The 19,731-nt window shown below is 49.4% G+C and overlaps 2 protein-coding genes across 8 annotated transcripts in view; one reads left to right on the forward strand and one right to left on the reverse strand.

Moving 5' to 3' along the window:
- LOC136572292 (zinc finger protein 850-like) overlaps positions 1-19,731 on the forward strand; it is a 722,303-nt gene that overhangs the window by 601,417 nt on the left and 101,155 nt on the right. The window lies entirely within an intron of this gene.
- The window catches only part of LOC136572291 (zinc finger protein 420-like), a 66,315-nt gene that overhangs the window by 45,212 nt on the left and 1,372 nt on the right, over positions 1-19,731 (reverse strand). For 2 of the 5 annotated variants that reach the window (XM_066572734.1, XM_066572732.1), the window contains exons 2-6: positions 6,903-7,055; positions 6,649-6,801; positions 6,454-6,577; positions 6,256-6,347; positions 6,032-6,142 (exon numbers count right to left, since the gene is read on the reverse strand). In XM_066572734.1, the coding sequence (XP_066428831.1) occupies positions 6,032-6,142; positions 6,256-6,347; positions 6,454-6,577; positions 6,649-6,801; positions 6,903-7,007 (585 nt within the window). In that variant the 5' untranslated portion in view covers positions 7,008-7,055. The remainder of the gene's footprint in view (positions 1-6,031; positions 6,143-6,255; positions 6,348-6,453; positions 6,578-6,648; positions 6,802-6,902; positions 7,056-19,731) is intronic. The other 3 variants (XM_066572737.1, XM_066572736.1, XM_066572735.1) reach the window with 2 other exon arrangements.

The following is a 19,731-nucleotide window of genomic DNA, read 5'->3' on the forward strand; positions in this document are numbered from 1 at the left end:
TGGTATGTAGGGTATAAGGTGTGCGGTATGTAGGGTATAAGGTGTGTGGTATGTAGGGTATAAGGTGTGTGGTATGTAGGGTATAAGGTGTGCGGTATGTAGGGTATAAGGTGTGTGGTATGTAGGGTATAAGGTGTGTGGTATGTAGGGTATAAGGTGTGCGGTGTGTAGGGTATAAGGTGTGCGGTGTGTAGGGTATAAGGTGTGTGGTATGTAGGGTATAAGGTGTGTGGTGTGTAGGGTATAAGGTGTGTGGTGTGTAGGGTATAAGGTGTGTGGTATGTAGGGTATAAGGTGTGTGGTATGTAGGGTATAAGGTGTGTGGTATGTAGGGTATAAGGTGTGCGGTATGTAGGGTATAAGGTGTGTGGTATGTAGGGTATAAGGTGTGTGGTATGTAGGGTATAAGGTGTGCGGTGTGTAGGGTATAAGGTGTGCGGTGTGTAGGGTATAAGGTGTCGTATTAGTATAAACTAAGAAGAAGAAAGTATAAAAAAAAAAAATTTAAAAAATTTAAAAAATTAATTTAAAAAAATGTATGTATATTATTTAAAAAAAAAAAAAAAAAAGGTTTATATTTCTGTCCATTATGTCTGTAGGCGGGTATTTGGGTTATGTTTTCTTTTTGAGATATGGTTTTGTTTTTAGGTTTATATTTAGGCCACATGGGGGAGAAAAGAAGAGGGGGTAAAAAAAACCTGCGTGTGTGTATATATATTGCGTATGGTAAACTGTATTATGGAGAGTATAATTATCACTAATGAAGAATGATGTATATATTCACGCTGTAAGAGAGATGGGTCGGTGCGGCATCGGTCTTGGTGGGGTATGACCTCGTTAGTAATTGCATCCTTTTCTATTCTGTTTCCGGACGGACGGTAAATACCTGAGGAACACCTGGAGTCCGAAGAAAAGGTCTGTAACCGGAAAAGATCTGGCTTACAGGGAAGTCTGAAGTGGGCGCATACTGGAGGTCCGATGGATACAGTTTGAAGCAAACCTGTTTATGTTGTCTTGGACATTTCTGTCGTTTTCTTGGCTTAGTCCAAAAGGCTTGTTTTGTTATGTTTTTCATTTTTCTAATAAAATAGAGTTACAGAGATCTCTCCCATCATCTATTATACCCAGGGCTGTAACAAGGGGGCGCTCTAATAACTATGTATAATATATCATGGGTCAGTACAGAGATCTCTCCCATCATCTATTATACCCAGGACTGTAACAAGGGGGCGCTCTAATAACTATGTATAGATATATCAGAGGACAGTACAGAGATCTCTCCCATCATCTATTATACCCAGGACTGTAACAAGGGGGCGCTCTAATAACTATGTATGGCTATATCTGGGGTCAGTACAGAGATCTCTTCCATCATCTATTATACCCAGGACTGTAACAAGGGGGCGCTCTAATAACTATGTATAATATATCAGGGGTCAGTACAGAGATCTCTCCCATCATCTATTATACCCAGGACTGTAACAAGGGTGCGCTCTAATAACTATGTATAGATATATCAGGGGTCAGTACAGAGATCTCTCCCATAATCTATTATACCCAGGACTGTAACAAGGGCTGCTCTAATAACTATGTATAATATATCCGGGGTCAGTACAGAGATCTCTCCCATCATCTATTATACCCAGGACTGTAACAAGGGGGCGCTCTAATAACTACTAATGGATATATCAGGGGTCAGTACAGAGATCTCTCCCATCATCTATTATACCCAGGACTGTAACAAGGAGGTGCTCTAATAACTATGTATGGCTATATCTGGGGTCAGTACAGAGATCTCTTCCATCATCTATTATACCCAGGACTGTAACAAGGGGGCGCTCTAATAACTATGTATAATATATCAGGGGTCAGTACAGAGATCTCTCCCATCATCTATTATACCCAGGACTGTAACAAGGGTGCGCTCTAATAACTATGTATAGATATATCAGGGGTCAGTACAGAGATCTCTCCCATAATCTATTATACCCAGGACTGTAACAAGGGTGCGCTCTAATAACTATGTATAGATATATCAGGGGTCAGTACAGAGATCTCTCCCATCATCTATTATACCCAGGACTGTAACAAGGGCTGCTCTAATAACTATGTATAATATATCAGGGGTCAGTACAGAGATCTCTACCATCATCTATTATACCCAGGACTGTAACAAGGGGGCGTTCTAATAACTATGTGTAGATACATCAGGGGTCAGTACAGAGATCTCTCCCATCATCTATTATACCCAGGACTGTAATAAAGGGGTGCTCTAATAACTATGTATGATATATCAGGGGTCAGTACAGAGATCTCTCCCATCATCTATTATACCCAGGACTGTAATAAAGGGGTGCTCTAATAACTATGTATAATATACCAGGGGTCAGTACAGAGATCTCTCCCATCATCTATTATACCCCGAACTGTAACAAGGGTCGCTCTAATAACTATATAGATATATCAGGGGCCAGTACAGAGATCTCTCCTATCATCTATTATACCCAGGACTGTAACAAGGGGGCGCTCTAATAACTATGTATAGATATATAAGGGGTCAGTACAGAGATCTCTCTCGCATAATCTATTATACTAGGACTGTAACAAGGGGGCGCTCTAATAACTATGTATAATATATCGGGGTCAGTACAGGGATCTCTGCCATCATCTATTATACCCAGGACTGTAACAAGGGGGCGGTCTAATAACTATGTATAGATATATCAGGGGTCACTACAGAGCTCTCTCCCATCATCTATTATACCCAGGACTGTAACAAGGGGGCGCTCTAATAACTATGTATAATATATCAGGGGTCAGTACAGAGATCTCTGCCATCATCTATTATACCCAGGACTGTAACAAGGGGGCGCTCTAATAACTATGTATAGATATATCAGGGGTCAGTACAGAGATCTCTCCCATCATCTATTATAGCCAGGACTGTAACAAGGGAGCGCTCTAATAACTATGCATAATATATCAGGGGTCAGTACAGAGATCTCTCCCATCATCTATTATACCCAGGACTGTAACAAGGGGGCGCTCTAATAACTATGTATAGATATATCAGAGGTCAGTACAGAGAACTCTCTCGCACAATCTATTATACTAGGACTGTAACAAGGGGGCACTCTAATAACTATATATAGATATATCAGGGGTCACTACAGAGATCTCTCCCATCATCTCTTATACCCAGGACTGTAACAAGGGGGTGCTCTAATAACTATGTATAATATATCAGGGGTCAGTACAGAGATCTCTCCCATCATCTATTATACCCAGGACTGTAACAAGGGGGCGCTCTAATAACTATGTATAGATATATCAGGGGTCAGTATAGGAGATCTCTCCCATCATGTATTATACCCAGGACTGTAACGAGGGAGCGCTTTATTAACTATATATAGATATATCAGGGGTCAGTACAGAGATCTCTCCCATCATCTATTATACCCAGAATTGTAACAAGGGGGTGCTCTAATAACTATGTATAGATATATCAGAGGTCAGTACAGAGATCTCTGCCATCATCTATTATACCCAGGACTGTAACAAGGGGGTGCTCTAATAACTATGTATAGATATATCAGAGGTCAGTACAGAGATCTCTCCCATCATCTATTATACCCAGGACTGTAACAAGGGGGCGCTCTAATAACTATGTATAGATAAATCAGGGGTCAGTACAGAGATCTCTCCCATCATCTATTATACCCAGGACTGTAACAAGGGGGCGCTCTAATAACTATGTATAGCTATATCAGGAGTCAGTACAGAGATCTCTCCCATCATCTATTATACCCAGGACTATAATAAGGGGGCGCTCTAATAACTATGTATAGATATATCAGGGGTCAGTACAGAGATCTCTCCTATTATCTATTATACCCAGGACTGTAACAAGGGGGCGCTTTAATTACTATATATAGATATATCTGGGGTCAGTTCAGAGATATCTCTCATCATGTATTATACCCAGGACTGTAACAAGGGGGCGCTTTAATAACTATGTATAATATATCAGTGGTCAGTACAGAGAGCTCTCCCATCATCTATTATACCCAGGACTGTAACAAGGGGCACTCTAATAACTATATATAGATATATCAGGGGTCAGTACAGAGATCTCTCCCATCATCTATTATACCCAGGACTGTAACAAGGGGGCGCTCTAATAACTATATATAGATATATCAGGGGTCAGTACAGAGATCTCTCCCATCATCTATTATACCCAGGAGTGTAACAGGGGGGCGCTCTAATAACTATGTATAATATATCAGGGAGCTGATACATATATCATTATACATATCTGATACATATACATTGTACAGAGATCTCTCATCATGTAATATACCCAGGACTGTAATAAGGGGGCGCTCTCTACATCTAGAGGAAAGGTTTCTACACAATATACAATGGGGTTCTAGGACATTTTAGTACCATTCTTCAAAATATCACCGACTGTCTGTCCGCTGTCTCTAACACTATGTCCTCCCTTTTTCTCAAACTAAACCTCTCTAAAACTGACCTCCTTGTCTTTCCGCCTTCCAGCCGACCTCCCCCCAATATCTCCATATCAGTGTCTGGCACCATCATAACCCCCTGACAGCACGCCCCGCTGCCTTAGAGTCACATTAGACTCTGACCTCTCCTTTACCCCCCATATCCAATCTCTGGCCCAAACATGCCACATGCACCTCAGAAATATTGCTAATATCCAGCCTTTCCTCACCACGGACACGCAATGGCACTCGTGGTCGCCCTTATCCACTCCTGACTCAACTACTGCAACTCCCTGCTCATTGGCCTCCCCGCACCAGACTCGCTCCACTCCAAGCCATACTAAATGTGGAAGCCAGACTCATCTACCTATCCAGACGCTTCTCAGATGCCCCTGCACTATGCCAGTCGCTGCACTGGCTGCCCATCCACTACAGAACAAGATTCATACTCATCACCCACAGAGCTCTCCATGGCGCCATGCCACCGTACATCACCTCTCTCCTGTCTGTCCATCACCCAGCCCGCTCACTCCCATCGGCTAAGACACTTAGACTAAACACCCCTGTAATACGAACCTCACACGCTCGCCTCCAGGACTTCTCTAGAGCTGCACCCATCCTCTGGAATTCTCTACCCCAAGGCATCCAAACAATCCCCGACGCACGGAACTTCAGATGTGTCTTCAAAACGCACCTCTTCAGGGACCCCTACCAAGCCTCCTGATCCAATCCCCAGCCCCCGCAACATGCCCGCTGCCTCCCTATGGCTCCCTACGCCTTCCACCTTACCTATGGTATACATCTTCTGCCCCTCTACGTCCTTATCAGCCCCCCTTCCCCCGCGGAATAAGTTAGCACTATACAAATTAAGATGTGTGTATGAACGCACGTATCCATAGAGAACAATCGGCTCTCACGCACGTATATGTATGTGCCAATCCTCACACACGTTGTGGTGATACAGGATAATCCACTGCTCTGCCAGTAGCCGTTGTACTCCAGTATGGTGTGGCACACCTATCTATGGCGGACATCCTTGGTAACAGTTCACATGTGCAGACTGTTTATTAGCAGTCACCCCTCCCCAACCAGGGCTGCGTGAGCCGGGTGGCTGTAGACTAGTCGGCACTGAACATTTAGCTCGCTCATGATGCAGTCTGGCCTTCTACATTCCACTGGGGTCTACGGTGATTGAGCCGCCCTGCAGTTCATCAGATCGGGCATTTTTGGCTTTTTTTCTGTGAGTTGTCTTTGTACATTTTTTTTCTCTCACCTCTGTGATTTTTATATCTAGTAACAGTTAGATTTCGGGCACTCAGCCCCGGGGTTTATGGCTTTGGCTTATGGTTTATCACTTTAAGTCATTTATGACCCTTGCTGAGATTCTAAGCCACTTTTTTATGCATTCTCCAACAGTCCGTGAAAGCATAGGAGACATAGCCGCTGGGGCAGCCGACAGGCTCTTAGGTGCCCAACAGTTCTACCACGTAAGGAAGAGTGATATCATGTGGAGCTCTCACCTCTCCGGTTATCAGATGGATCATGTCTAGGGTGAGGTCCAATATCCCCGCAGCCATGTTCCTTCTATCCTTGTCCATCCCTGGTTGGTCATCGATGAGAAGGAGCATCATCTATCAACAACAACAAGATGGACTAGAGCGTCTACTGCAGGCGGCCGGAGGAGTGTAGTAGAAAGCTGCATTACATCAACCTATAGAGGATTTGTAGAATCTCAGCCATCTACCTGCTGGTTCTCCGGGACATCTTCCTCTGGACGGTCCTGGGAATACAGATGGCTGGGACATCTCTCTGCTGGGGATCTCCCCCTAGATCCATCTATAGGTAATAACCAGAGACTGAATACATTGTATATATGATGATGGGTGAGTCTAGGTGACACTCATCACCGCTCTCCTCTATAATCAGGAAGGTCTGCTCTTACCCAGAGATGTACGAGGCAGGTGGTCCTCCATTATGATGTCCTTGTACCGATCCCAGTGTCCCTCTAAATACTCCCACTCCTCCATGGAGAAATAGACGGCCACATCATGAAACCTTATAGGAACCTGACAACACAATATCCAGTCATCAGCCAGAGTCCCCCTGTATAATGTCCCCCCACATTCCCCGCAGTCACCTCTCCTGTCAGCAGCTCCGTCATCTTGTTGGTGAGGTCTAGGACCTTCTGGATCAGGGAGTGAGGGGGAGGAGCTGTGATGGAGCTCCACCCTCCTGACTCCTGGAGATGGATGATGGGAGTCACAGCCGCTGTCTTCACTACTGTGTACTCCTGTGGATGATAACACACTGATCACTACATGGAGGCCAAGAATCCTTCAGTCATTACCTGCTTTACTAGCAGAGAGGAGGGATATCATGTGGAGCACTCACCTCTCCGGTTATCAGGTCAATCAGGTTTAGAGTGAGGTCTAATATCCCCGCAGCCATGTTCCTTCTGTCCTTGTCGATCCCTGGTGGGTCATCTAGTAAGACCATCCTTCCTCAAAGGAGACTTCAGCTGTGAGAGTCCAGCCCCTCCGGCACCTGGGAGAGAACGAGGAGGACTGGATGTAAAATCACATTTGGAAGGACATCTTCCCTGAAGTCTAGTCACTAACTGGGGATTCTAGAGGACTACTGATAGCGTGTAACGGAGAGGATATATGTATATATGGGCCAATAGACAACGCTGGCTTTATCCCTGAAGCTCTAAAAGAATCTTCTGCTCCCAAGAAGGTACTACAGAAAGTCAGCAGCGGTTCCTGGTCCCATGTAGTCGTATATTTGGGTAAGAGTGTCTAGAAATCCCCTTGTAGTGATCTCAGACACACTCTGGTTCCTGTCAGGTCAGGAATTAACAGACTCAGAGCTGGACCAACGGACTTCATGGTGTTTGAAGCCAACCAGCTTGGAATGCCTGACCTAGGAGTTGTAGGGTGGGCTCTAAATGAGGAGGTCACATAAAACAGATGGTCTGATAAAGTATCAGTCTTGGAACTCGGAGATTATAACTTTATATCTGCTGCTGTCTTGGCAGTAAAGGATGGGTAATCAGGTTGTTAGTGCAGTCTGACCGCCGGGGAGAGTAACCAACCATAGCCACTATCCACAGTAATCATGGGAGCTGAGAGAGGAGGTCTGGAGACCCCGGGAGCACTCAGCTATCCACACCTCCCCCCAAACCAACGACACCGGTCACACAGACCTCCCCTCCCGACGACAACAATCACAGAGACCTCGCCCCGACCGACCGACCGACGCCAGCGGTCACAGAGAGCTCGCCCCGACCGACGCCAGCGGTCACAGAGACCTCGCCCCGAGCGACGCCAGCGGTCACAGAGACCTCGCCCCGAGCGACCGACCGACGCCAGCGGTCACAGAGACCTCGCCCCGAGCGACCGACCGACGCCAGCGGTCACAGAGACCTCGCCCCGACCGACCGACCGACGCCAGCGGTCACAGAGACCTCGCCCCGACCGACCGACCGACGCCAGCGGTCACAGAGACCTCGCCCCGACCGACCGACCGACGCCAGCGGTCACAGAGACCTCGCCCCGACCGACCGACCGACGCCAGCGGTCACAGAGACCTCGCCCCGACCGACCGACCGACGCCAGCGGTCACAGAGACCTCGCCCCGACCGACCGACGCCAGCGGTCACAGAGACCTCGCCCCGACCGACCGACGCCAGCGGTCACAGAGACCTCGCCCCGAGCGACGCCAGCGGTCACAGAGACCTCGCCCCGAGCGACGCCAGCGGTCACAGAGACCTCGCCCCGAGCGACCGACCGACGCCAGCGGTCACAGAGACCTCGCCCCGACCGACCGACCGACGCCAGCGGTCACAGAGACCTCGCCCCGACCGACCGACCGACGCCAGCGGTCACAGAGACCTCGCCCCGACCGACCGATACCGCGGTCACAGAGACCTCGCCCCGACCGACCGACGCCAGCGGTCACAGAGACCTCGCCCCGACCGACCGACGCCAGCGGTCACAGAGACCTCGCCCCGACCGACCGACGCCAGCGGTCACAGAGACCTCCCCCGACCGACGCCAGCGGTCACACATACCTCCCCCCGACCGACGCCAGCGGTCACACATACCTCCCCCCGACCGACCAACAACGTGTCATGGCAGAGCCTCGATCGATCACTCTAGTGGGGTTGCAAGCACAGAGTTGTTAGTTGGATTTGTACCCAGCTTTGCCAGGCTTCAGCCAGCATGCAGAACGACATTTCAAATCACCCCCCGGTTGGTCTGCCGACTCCAGCGCTTTAAAACATCGGCACACTTCGGAGTTACGGATCCAATGAAGCGCTCAGGTAGACTGGTAAAGTATAAACCTTTATACTACACAAGCGGTGGCAGAACTAGAGACAAGTACAGGCAGTATAACACAAGATAGGAGAAGATACCCGGCTAGTCCTAATATGTGAGGAGTACCAGATGAGCATGTAGGTAGAGAGTATTAGACTGAGAGTATATCCATGCAGGCACAGTATATGAATGAGCATGTATGTAGAGTGTATTACAGTGAGTGTATGTCCATGTAGGCACAGTATATGAATGAGCATGTATGTAGAGTGTATTACAGTGAGAGTATGTCCATGCAGGCACAGTATATGAATGAGCTTGTATATGGAATGTATTACAGTGAGAGTATATCCATGCAGGCACAGTATATGAATGAGCATGTATGTAGAGTGTATTACAGTGAGAGTATGTCCATGCAGGCACAGTATATGAATGAGCTTGTATATGGAATGTATTACAGTGAGAGTATATCCATGCAGGCACAGTATATGAATGAGCATGTATGTAGAGTGTATTACAGTGAGAGTATGTCCATGCAGGCACAGTATATGAATGAGCTTGTATATGGAATGTATTACAGTGAGAGTATATCCATGCAGGCACAGTATATGAATATGCATGTATGTAGAGTGTATTACAGTGAGAGTATGTCCATGCAGGCACAGTATATGAATGAGCATGTATGTAGAGTGTATTACAGTGACAGTATGTCCATGCAGGCACAGTATATGAATGAGCATGTATGTAGAGTGTATTACAGTGAGAGTATGTCCATGCAGGCACAGTATATGAATGAGCATGTATGTAGAGTGTATTACAGTGAGAGTATGTCCATGCAGGCACAGTATATGAATGAGCTTGTATATGGAATGCATTACAGTGAGAGTATATCCATGCAGGCACAGTATATGAATGAGCATGTATGTAGAGTGTATTAAAGTGAGAGTATGTCCATGCAGGCGCAGTATATGAATGAGCATGTATGTAGAGTGTATTACAGTGAGAGTATGTCCATGCAGGCACAGTATATGAATGAGCTTGTATATGGAATGTATTACAGTGAGAGTATATCCATGCAGGCACAGTATATGAATGAGCATGTATGTAGAGTGTATTACAGTGAGAGTATGTCCATGCAGGCACAGTATATGAATGAGCATGTATGTAGAGTGTATTACAGTGAGAGTATGTCCATGCAGGCACAGTATATGAATGAGCATGTATGTAGAGTGTATTACAGTGAGAGTATGTCCATGCAGGCACAGTATATGAATGAGCTTGTATATGGAATGTATTACAGTGAGAGTATATCCATGCAGGCACAGTATATGAATGAGCATGTATGCAGAGTGTATTACAGTGAGAGTATGTCCATGCAGGCGCAGTATATGAATGAGCATGTATGTAGAGTGTATTACAGTGAGTGTATGTCCGCACATGCACAGTATATGAATGAGCATGTATGTGGAGTGTATTACAGTGAGAGTATGTCCATGCAGGCACAGTATATGAATGAGCATGTATGTGGAGTGTATTACAGTGAGAGTATGTCCATGCAGGCACAGTATATGAATGAGCATGTATGTAGAGTGTATTACAGTGACAGTATGTCCTCACAGGCGCAGTATATGAATGAGCACGCATGTAGAGTGTATTACAGTGAGTGCATGTCCATGCAGGCACAGTATATGAATGAGCACGTATGTGGAGTGTATTAAAGTGAGAGTATGTCCATGCAGGCACAGTATATGAATGAGCATGTATGTAGAGTGTATTACAGTGACAGTATGTCCTCACAGGCACAGTATATGAATGAGCATGTATGTAGAGTGTATTACAGTGAGAGTATGTCCATGCAGGCACAGTATATGAATGAGCACGTATGTGGAGTGTATTAAAGTGAGAGTATGTCCATGCAGGCACAGTATATGAATGAGCATGTATGTAGAGTGTATTACAGTGAGAGTATGTCCATGCAGGCACAGTATATGAATGAGCATGTATGTAGAGTGTATTACAGTGACAGTATGTCCTCACAGGCGCAGTATATGAATGAGCACGCATGTAGAGTGTATTACAGTGAGTGCATGTCCATGCAGGCACAGTATATGAATGAGCATGTATGTGGAGTGTATTACAGTGAGAGTATGTCCATGCAGGCACAGTATATGAATGAGCATGTATGTGGAGTGTATTACAGTGAGAGTATGTCCATGCAGGCGCAGTATATGAATGAGCAGGTATGTGGAGTGTATTACAGTGACAGTATGTCCATGCAGGCACAGTATATGAATGAACATGTATGTAGTGTGTATTACAGTGAGTGTATGTCCATGCAGGTACAGTATATGACTGAGCATGTATGTAGTGTGTATTACAGTGAGAGTATGTCCATGCAGGCACAGTATATGAATGAGCATGTATGTAGAGTGTATTACAGTGACAGTATGTCCTCACAGGCGCAGTATATGAATGAGCACGCATGTAGAGTGTATTACAGTGAGAGTATGTCCATGCAGGTACAGTATATGAATGAGCATGTATGTAGAGTGTATTACAGTGAGAGTATGTCCATGCAGGCACAGTATATGAATGAGCATGTATGTAGAGTGTATTACAGTGAGAGTATGTCCATGCAGGCACAGTATATGAATGAACATGTATGTAGTGTGTATTACAGTGAGAGTATGTCCATGCAGGTACAGTATATGAATGAGCATGTATGTAGTGTGTATTACAGTGAGTGTATGTCCATGCAGGCACAGTATATGAATGAGCAGGTATGTAGAGTGTATTACAGTGAGAGTATGTCCATGCAGGCACAGTATATGAATGAACATGTATGTAGTGTGTATTACAGTGAGAGTATGTCCATGCAGGTACAGTATATGAATGAGCATGTATGTAGAGTGTATTACAGTGAGAGTATGTCCATGCAGGCACAGTATATGAATGAGCACGCATGTAGAGTGTATTACAGTGACAGTATGTCCTCACAGGCGCAGTATATGAATGAGCACGCATGTAGAGTGTATTACAGTGAGAGTATGTCCTCACAGGCGCAGTATATGAATGAGCACGCATGTAGAGTGTATTACAGTGAGAGTATGTCCATGCAGGTACAGTATATGAATGAGCATGTATGTAGAGTGTATTACAGTGAGAGTATGTCCATGCAGGCACAGTATATGAATGAGCATGTAGGTAGAGTGTATTACAGTGAGAGTATGTCCATGCAGGCACAGTATATGAATGAGCATGTATGTAGAGTGTATTACAGTGAGAGTATGTCCATGCAGGCACAGTATATGAATGAGCACGTATGTGGAGTGTATTAAAGTGAGAGTATGTCCATGCAGGCACAGTATATGAATGAGCATGTATGTAGAGTGTATTACAGTGAGAGTATGTCCATGCAGGCACAGTATATGAATGAGCATGTATGTAGAGTGTATTACAGTGACAGTATGTCCTCACAGGCGAAGTATATGAATGAGCACGCATGTAGAGTGTATTACAGTGAGTGCATGTCCATGCAGGCACAGTATATGAATGAGCATGTATGTGGAGTGTATTACAGTGAGAGTATGTCCATGCAGGCACAGTATATGAATGAGCATGTATGTGGAGTGTATTACAGTGAGAGTATGTCCATGCAGGCGCAGTATATGAATGAGCAGGTATGTGGAGTGTATTACAGTGACAGTATGTCCATGCAGGCACAGTATATGAATGAACATGTATGTAGTGTGTATTACAGTGAGTGTATGTCCATGCAGGTACAGTATATGACTGAGCATGTATGTAGTGTGTATTACAGTGAGAGTATGTCCATGCAGGCACAGTATATGAATGAGCATGTATGTAGAGTGTATTACAGTGAGAGTATGTCCACTAAGGCGCAGTATATGAATGAGCATGTATGTAGAGTGTATTACAGTGAGAGTATGTCCGCACAGGCACAGTATATGAATGAGCATGTATGTAGAGTGTATTACAGTGAGAGTATGTCCATGCAGGCACAGTATATGAATGAGCATGTATGTAGAGTGTATTACAGTGAGAGTATGTCCATGCAGGCACAGTATATGAATGAGCAGGTATGTAGAGTGTATTACAGTGACAGTATGTCCATGCAGGCACAGTATATGAATGAACATGTATGTAGAGTGTATTACAGTGAGAGTATGTCCATGCAGGCACAGTATATGAATGAGCATGTATGTAGAGTGTATTACAGTGAGAGTATATCCATGCAGGCACAGTATATGAATGAGACTGTAATACACACTACATACATGGAGAGTATGTCCATGCAGGCACAGTATATGAATGAGCATGTATGTAGAGTGTATTACAGTGAGAGTATGTCCATGCAGGCGCAGTATATGAATGAGCATGTATGTAGTGTATTACAGTGAGAGTATATCCATGCAGGCACAGTATATGAATGAGCATGTATGTAGAGTGTATTACAGTGAGAGTATGTCCTCACAGGCGCAGTATATGAAAGAGCATGTATGTGGAGTGTATTACAGTGAGAGTATATTCATGCTCATTCATATACTGTGCCTGCATGTATGTAGAGTGTATTAGAGTGAGAGTATGTCCATGCAGGCACAGTATATGAATGAGCATGTATGTAGAGTGTATTACAGTGAGAGTATGTCCATGCAGGCACAGTATATGAATGAGCATGTATGTAGAGTGTATTACAGTGAGAGTATATCCATGCAGGCACAGTATATGAATGAGCATGTATGTAGAGTGTACTACCGTGAGTGTATGTCCATGCAGGCACAGTATATGAATGAGCATGTATGTAGAGTGTATTACAGTGAGAGTATGTCCATGCAGGCACAGTATATGAATGAGCATGTATGTAGAGTGTATTACAGTGAGTGTATGTCCATGCAGGCGCAGTATATGAATGAGCATGTATGTAGAGTGTATTACAGTGAGAGTATGTCCATGCAGGCACAGTATATGAAGGAGCATGTATGTAGAGTGCATTACAGTGAGAGTATGTCCATGCAGGCACAGTATATGAATGAGCATGTATGTAGAGTGTATTACACCGAGGGTATGTCCACAAAGGCACAGTATATAAATGAACATATATGTAGAGTGTATTACAGTGACAGTATGTCTATGCAGGCGCAGTATATGAATGAGCATGTATGTGGAGTGTTTTACAGTGAGAGTATGTCCATGCAGGCATAGTATATGAATGAACATGTATGTACAGTGTATTACAGTGAGAGTATATCCATGCAGGCACAGTATATGAATGAGCATGTATGTAGAGTGTATTACAGTGAGAGTATATCCATGCAGGCACAGTATATGAATGAGCATGTATGTACAGTGTATTACAGTGAGAGTATATCCATGCAGGCACAGTATATGAATGAGCATGTATGTAGAGTGTATTACAGTGAGAGTATATCCATGCAGGCACAGTATATGAATGAGCATGTATGTAGAGTGTATTACAGTGAGAGTATATCCATGCAGGCACAGTATATGAATGAGCATGTATGTAGAGTGTATTACAGTGAGAGTATATCCATGCAGGCACAGTATATGAATGAGCATGTATGTAGAGTGTATTACAGTGAGAGTATGTCCGCACAGGCACAGTATATGAATGAGCATGTATGTAGAGTGTATTACAGTGAGAGTATGTCTATGCAGGCGCAGTATATGAATGAACATGTATGTAGAGTGTATTACAGTGAGAGTATGTCCATGCAGGCACAGTATATGAATGAACAGGTATGCAGAGTGTATTACAGTGAGAGTATGTCCATGCAGGCACAGTATATGAATGAGCATGTATGCAGAGTGTATTACAGTGAGAGTATATCCATGCAGGCACAGTATATGAATGAACAGGTATGCAGAGTGTATTACAGTGAGAGTATGTCCATGCAGGCACAGTATATGAATGAACAGGTATGCAGAGTGTATTACAGTGAGTGTATGTCCATGCAGGCACAGTATATGAATGAGCATGTATATAGAGTGTATTACAGTGAGAGTATGTCCATGCAGGCAGAGTATATGAATGAACATGTATTACAGTGAGAGTATGTCTTCACAGGCGCAGTATATGAATGAGCATGTATGTAGAGGGTATTACAGTGAGAGTATGTCCATGCAGGCACAGTATATGAATGAACAGGTATGCAGAGTGTATTACAGTGAGTGTATGTCCATGCAGGCACAGTATATGAATGAACAGGTATGCAGAGTGTATTACAGTGAGAGTATGTCCATGCAGGCACAGTATATGAATGAGCATGTATGTAGAGTGTATTACAGTGAGAGTATGTCCATGCAGGCACAGTATATGAATGAGCATGTATGTAGAGTGTATTACAGTGAGAGTATGTCCATGCAGGCACAGTATATGAATGAGCATGTATGTAGAGTGTATTACAGTGAGAGTATGTCCTCACAGGCACAGTATATGAATGAGCATGTATGTAGAGTGTATTACAGTGAGAGTATGTCCGCACAGGCACAGTATATGAATGAACAGGTATGCAGAGTGTATTACAGTGAGAGTATGTCCATGCAGGCACAGTATATGAATGAGCATGTATGTAGAGTGTATTACAGTGAGAGTATGTCCATGCAGGCACAGTATATGAATGAACAGGTATGCAGAGTGTATTACAGTGAGAGTATGTCCATTCAGGCACAGTATATGAATGAACAGGTATGCAGAGTGTATTACAGTGAGTGTATGTCCATGCAGGCACAGTATATGAATGAGCATGTATGTAGAGTGTATTACAGTGAGAGTATGTCCATGCAGGCACAGTATATGAATGAACAGGTATGCAGAGTGTATTACAGTGAGTGTATGTCCATGCAGGCACAGTATATGAATGAGCATGTATGTAGAGTGTATTACAGTGAGAGTATGTCCATGTAGGCACAGTATATGAATGAGCATGTATGTAGAGTGTATTACAGTGAGAGTATGTCCATGCAGGCGCAGTATATGAATGAACAGGTATGCAGAGTGTTGCATTATAGCTAGAGTTTGTCCACTAAGGCGCCTGGTTCTGTGTACCTCCCTTTCAGGGATGTTCAGGGTTGAGGTTCGAGCGCGGGGCCACCTTTATCGAGGCGATCGCTCCGCCTATAGCTAGGGCCTTGCCATCCTCCCTGCAGCCTAGGGTCAGTCTCCCATTCTGTCCCGATGTCCGTGCTGTGGTGATGTGCGCCCGGCGGACATAATGAATGTGCAGCCTCTCCATTTGCTGTAGACCCCTGTATTGTATGTACCTGAGCCGTTCCCTTCTCCTGCTGCCTGGCTGGCGTCCGCACTAGGACGGGCCTCTGGACTGCTGCACTGTGCCTGGCAGGCTCCTGTGACTGTGCCCGCTTGTGTAAGGCGCGACGGTCCTTGTTTTAGGGGCACTATTTCTTACGCTCTCCCATTTTGCCAGCTTTGCCTCGGTGTCGGGGCCTTTATAGATAAATCCTGGACATGTCTGCAGTTTGGAGGAGTTGCAGAATTTTTTTTTAATGCTTAAATGGTCCAGAGGCCCTTTTTTAAAGGGGAGGTCCTCTTAGGTTGTGCTGCTGGGACCTGTAGTACTATGGTCTCTTGCAGCACAGCCCCACAGGTGTGGTATGATTGTGCTGGCTGGGTGTGGTGATCTCCTGCTAGCCAATCCCCGGGGTCTCTGCTCACATATATACCCAGCTCCTGGCAGTGTCTGTTTGGTGTCCAGGGTGAGTAATCATGTGTCCATGGCTGGTGCAGCTTGCTGTGTGTTTGGTGTCTTGCTGGTTCTTGTCTGTTTGTGTCTGCTTGGTCCTGCTGAGTTTGTTTGCCATATCTGGACTATGGTGGCCCTTTAGTACATGTTGTCCTGCTAGTGTAGGGACCGCAAAACAACGAGGCGCCTTGATTGTGGCTTGTGGGCTTAAGTATTTGGCCAATACCTTGTACTTCTCTAGCTTATCCTCAGCATACTTGTACCGGTATGAGGGTGAGCGCTTTGCTCATTTGACAGTCCCTATGTTATGTCTGTCCATCAGTCCAGTCTGCAGTTCTCTATCCAGTTGGTGTTTCCATCAGCCCGTCCAGTCTGTAATCCGTTATAGGTCCCTGTGTGTGTGTTATATTCCCGTCTTTGGGCACATTTGTGGGGGCCCTCTGCTTATTTACACACAAGAACGTAACGGTTGTGTCTCTGGGCGGGCTAGGACTAGCGGCGGCCGGGGTCTCTGGGCGGGCTAGGACTAGCGGCGGCCGGGGTCTCTGGGCGGGCTAGGACTAGCGGCGGCCGGGGTCTCTGGGCGGGCTAGGACTAGCGGCGGCCGGGGTCTCTGGGCGGGCTAGGACTAGCGGCGGCCGGGGTCTCTGGGCGGGCTAGGACTAGCGGCGGCCGGGGTCTCTGGGCGGGCTAGGACTAGCGGCGGCCGGGGTCTCTGGGCGGGCTAGGACTAGCGGCGGCCGGGTGGGGGGTGGGGGGGGGTGTCTCTGGGCGAGCTAGGACTAGCGGCGGCCGGGTGGGGGGGGGTGTCTCTGGGCGAGCTAGGACTAGCGGCGGCCGGGTGGGGGGGGGGGGGGGGGGGGTGTCTCTGGGCGAGCTAGGACTAGCGGCGGCCGGGTGGGGGGGGGGGGGGGGTTGTCTCTGGGCGAGCTAGGACTAGCGGCGGCCGGGTGGGGGGGGGGGGTGTCTCTGGGCGAGCTAGGACTAGCGGCGGCCGGGTGGCGGGGGGGGGTGTCTCTGGGCGAGCTAGGACTAGCGGCGGCCGGGAGGCGGGGGGGGGTGTCTCTGGGCGAGCTAGGACTAGCGGCGGCCGGGAGGCGGGGGGGGTGTCTCTGGGCGAGCTAGGACTAGCGGCGGCCGGGAGGCGGGGTCTCTGGGCGGGCTAGGACTAGCGGCGGCCGGGGTCTCTGGGCGGGCTAGGACTAGCGGCGGCCGGGGTCTCTGGGCGGGCTAGGACTAGCGGCGGCCGGGGTCTCTGGGCGAGCTAGGACTAGCGGCGGCCGGGGGGGGGGGGGGGGGGGTGTCTCTGGGCGAGCTAGGACTAGCGGCGGCCGGGGGGGGGGGGGGGGGGGGGGGGTGTCTCTGGGCGAGCTAGGACTAGCGGCGGCCGGGTGGGGGGGGGGGGGGGGGGGTCTCTGGGCGAGCTAGGACTAGCGGCGGCCGGGTGGGGGGGGGGGGGGGTGTCTCTGGGCGAGCTAGGACTAGCGGCGGCCGGGTGGGGGGGGGGGGGGGTCTCTGGGCGAGCTAGGACTAGCGGCGGCCGGGTGGGGGGGGGGGGTGTGTCTCTGGGCGAGCTAGGACAAGCGGCGGCCGGGTGGCGGGGGGGGGGGTCTCTGGGCGAGCTAGGACTAGCGGCGGCCGGGGTGGCGGGGGGGGGGGGTGTCTCTGGGCGAGCTAGGACTAGCGGCGGCCGGGTGGCGGGGGGGGGTGTCTCTGGGCGAGCTAGGACTAGCGGCGGCCGGGGTGGGGGGGTCTCTGGGCGGGCTAGGACTAGCGGCGGCCGGGGTCTCTGGGCGGGCTAGGACTAGCGGCGGCCGGGGTCTCTGGGCGGGCTAGGACTAGCGGCGGCCGGGGTCTCTGGGCGGGCTAGGACTAGCGGCGGCCGGGGTCTCTGGGCGGGCTAGGACTAGCGGCGGCCGGGGTCTCTGGGCGGGCTAGGACTAGCGGCGGCCGGGGTCTCTGGGCGGGCTAGGACTAGCGGCGGCCGGGTGGGGGGTGTCTCTGGGCGAGCTAGGACTAGCGGCGGCCGGGTGGGGGGGGGTCTCTGGGCGAGCTAGGACTAGCGGCGGCCGGGTGGGGGGGGGGTCTCTGGGCGAGCTAGGACTAGCGGCGGCCGGGTGGGGGGGGGGGGGGTCTCTGGGCGAGCTAGGACTAGCGGCGCCCGGGTGGGGGGTGGGGGGTGTCTCTGGGCGAGCTAGGACTAGCGGCGGCCGGGTGGGGGGGGGGGGGGTGTCTCTGGGCGAGCTAGGACTAGCGGCGGCCGGGTGGGGGGGGGGTGTGTCTCTGGGCGAGCTAGGACTAGCGGCGGCCGGGTGGGGGGGGGGGTGTCTCTGGGCGAGCTAGGACTAGCGGCGGCCGGGTGGTGGGGGGTGTCTCTGGGCGAGCTAGGACTAGCGGCGGCCGGGTGGGGGGGGGTGTCTCTGGGCGAGCTAGGACTAGCGGCGGCCGGGGTCTCTGGGCGGGCTAGGACTAGCGGCGGCCGGGTGGGGGGGGGGGGGGGGGGTGTCTCTGGGCGAGCTAGGACTAGCGGCGGCCGGGTGGGGGGGGGGTGTCTCTGGGCGAGCTAGGACTAGCGGCGGCCGGGTGGGGGGGTCTCTGGGCGGGCTAGGACTAGCGGCGGCCGGGGTCTCTGGGCGGGCTAGGACTAGCGGCGGCCGGGGTCTCTGGGCGGGCTAGGACTAGCGGCGGCCGGGGTCTCTGGGCGGGCTAGGACTAGCGGCGGCCGGGTGGGGGGTGGGGGGTGTCTCTGGGCGAGCTAGGACTAGCGGCGGCCGGGTGGGGGGTGGGGGGTGTCTCTGGGCGAGCTAGGACTAGCGGCGGCCGGGGGGGGGGGGGGGGTGTCTCTGGGCGAGCTAGGACTAGCGGCGGCCGGGTGGGGGGGGGGGGGGGGTGTCTCTGGGCGAGCTAGGACTAGCGGCGGCCGGGTGGGGGGGGGGGGGGGTGTCTCTGGGCGAGCTAGGACTAGCGGCGGCCGGGTGGGGGGGGGGGGGGTGTTTCTGGGCGAGCTAGGACTAGCGGCGGCCGGGTGGGGGGGTGGGGGGTGTCTCTGGGCGAGCTAGGACTAGCGGCGGCCGGGTGGCGGGGGGGGGGGTGTGTCTCTGGGCGAGCTAGGACTAGCGGCGGCCGGGTGGCGGGGGGGGGGGTGTCTCTGGGCGAGCTAGG

This window comes from Eleutherodactylus coqui, chromosome 7, assembly GCF_035609145.1.
Source record: "Eleutherodactylus coqui strain aEleCoq1 chromosome 7, aEleCoq1.hap1, whole genome shotgun sequence".
Classification (NCBI taxonomy): domain Eukaryota; kingdom Metazoa; phylum Chordata; class Amphibia; order Anura; family Eleutherodactylidae; genus Eleutherodactylus; species Eleutherodactylus coqui.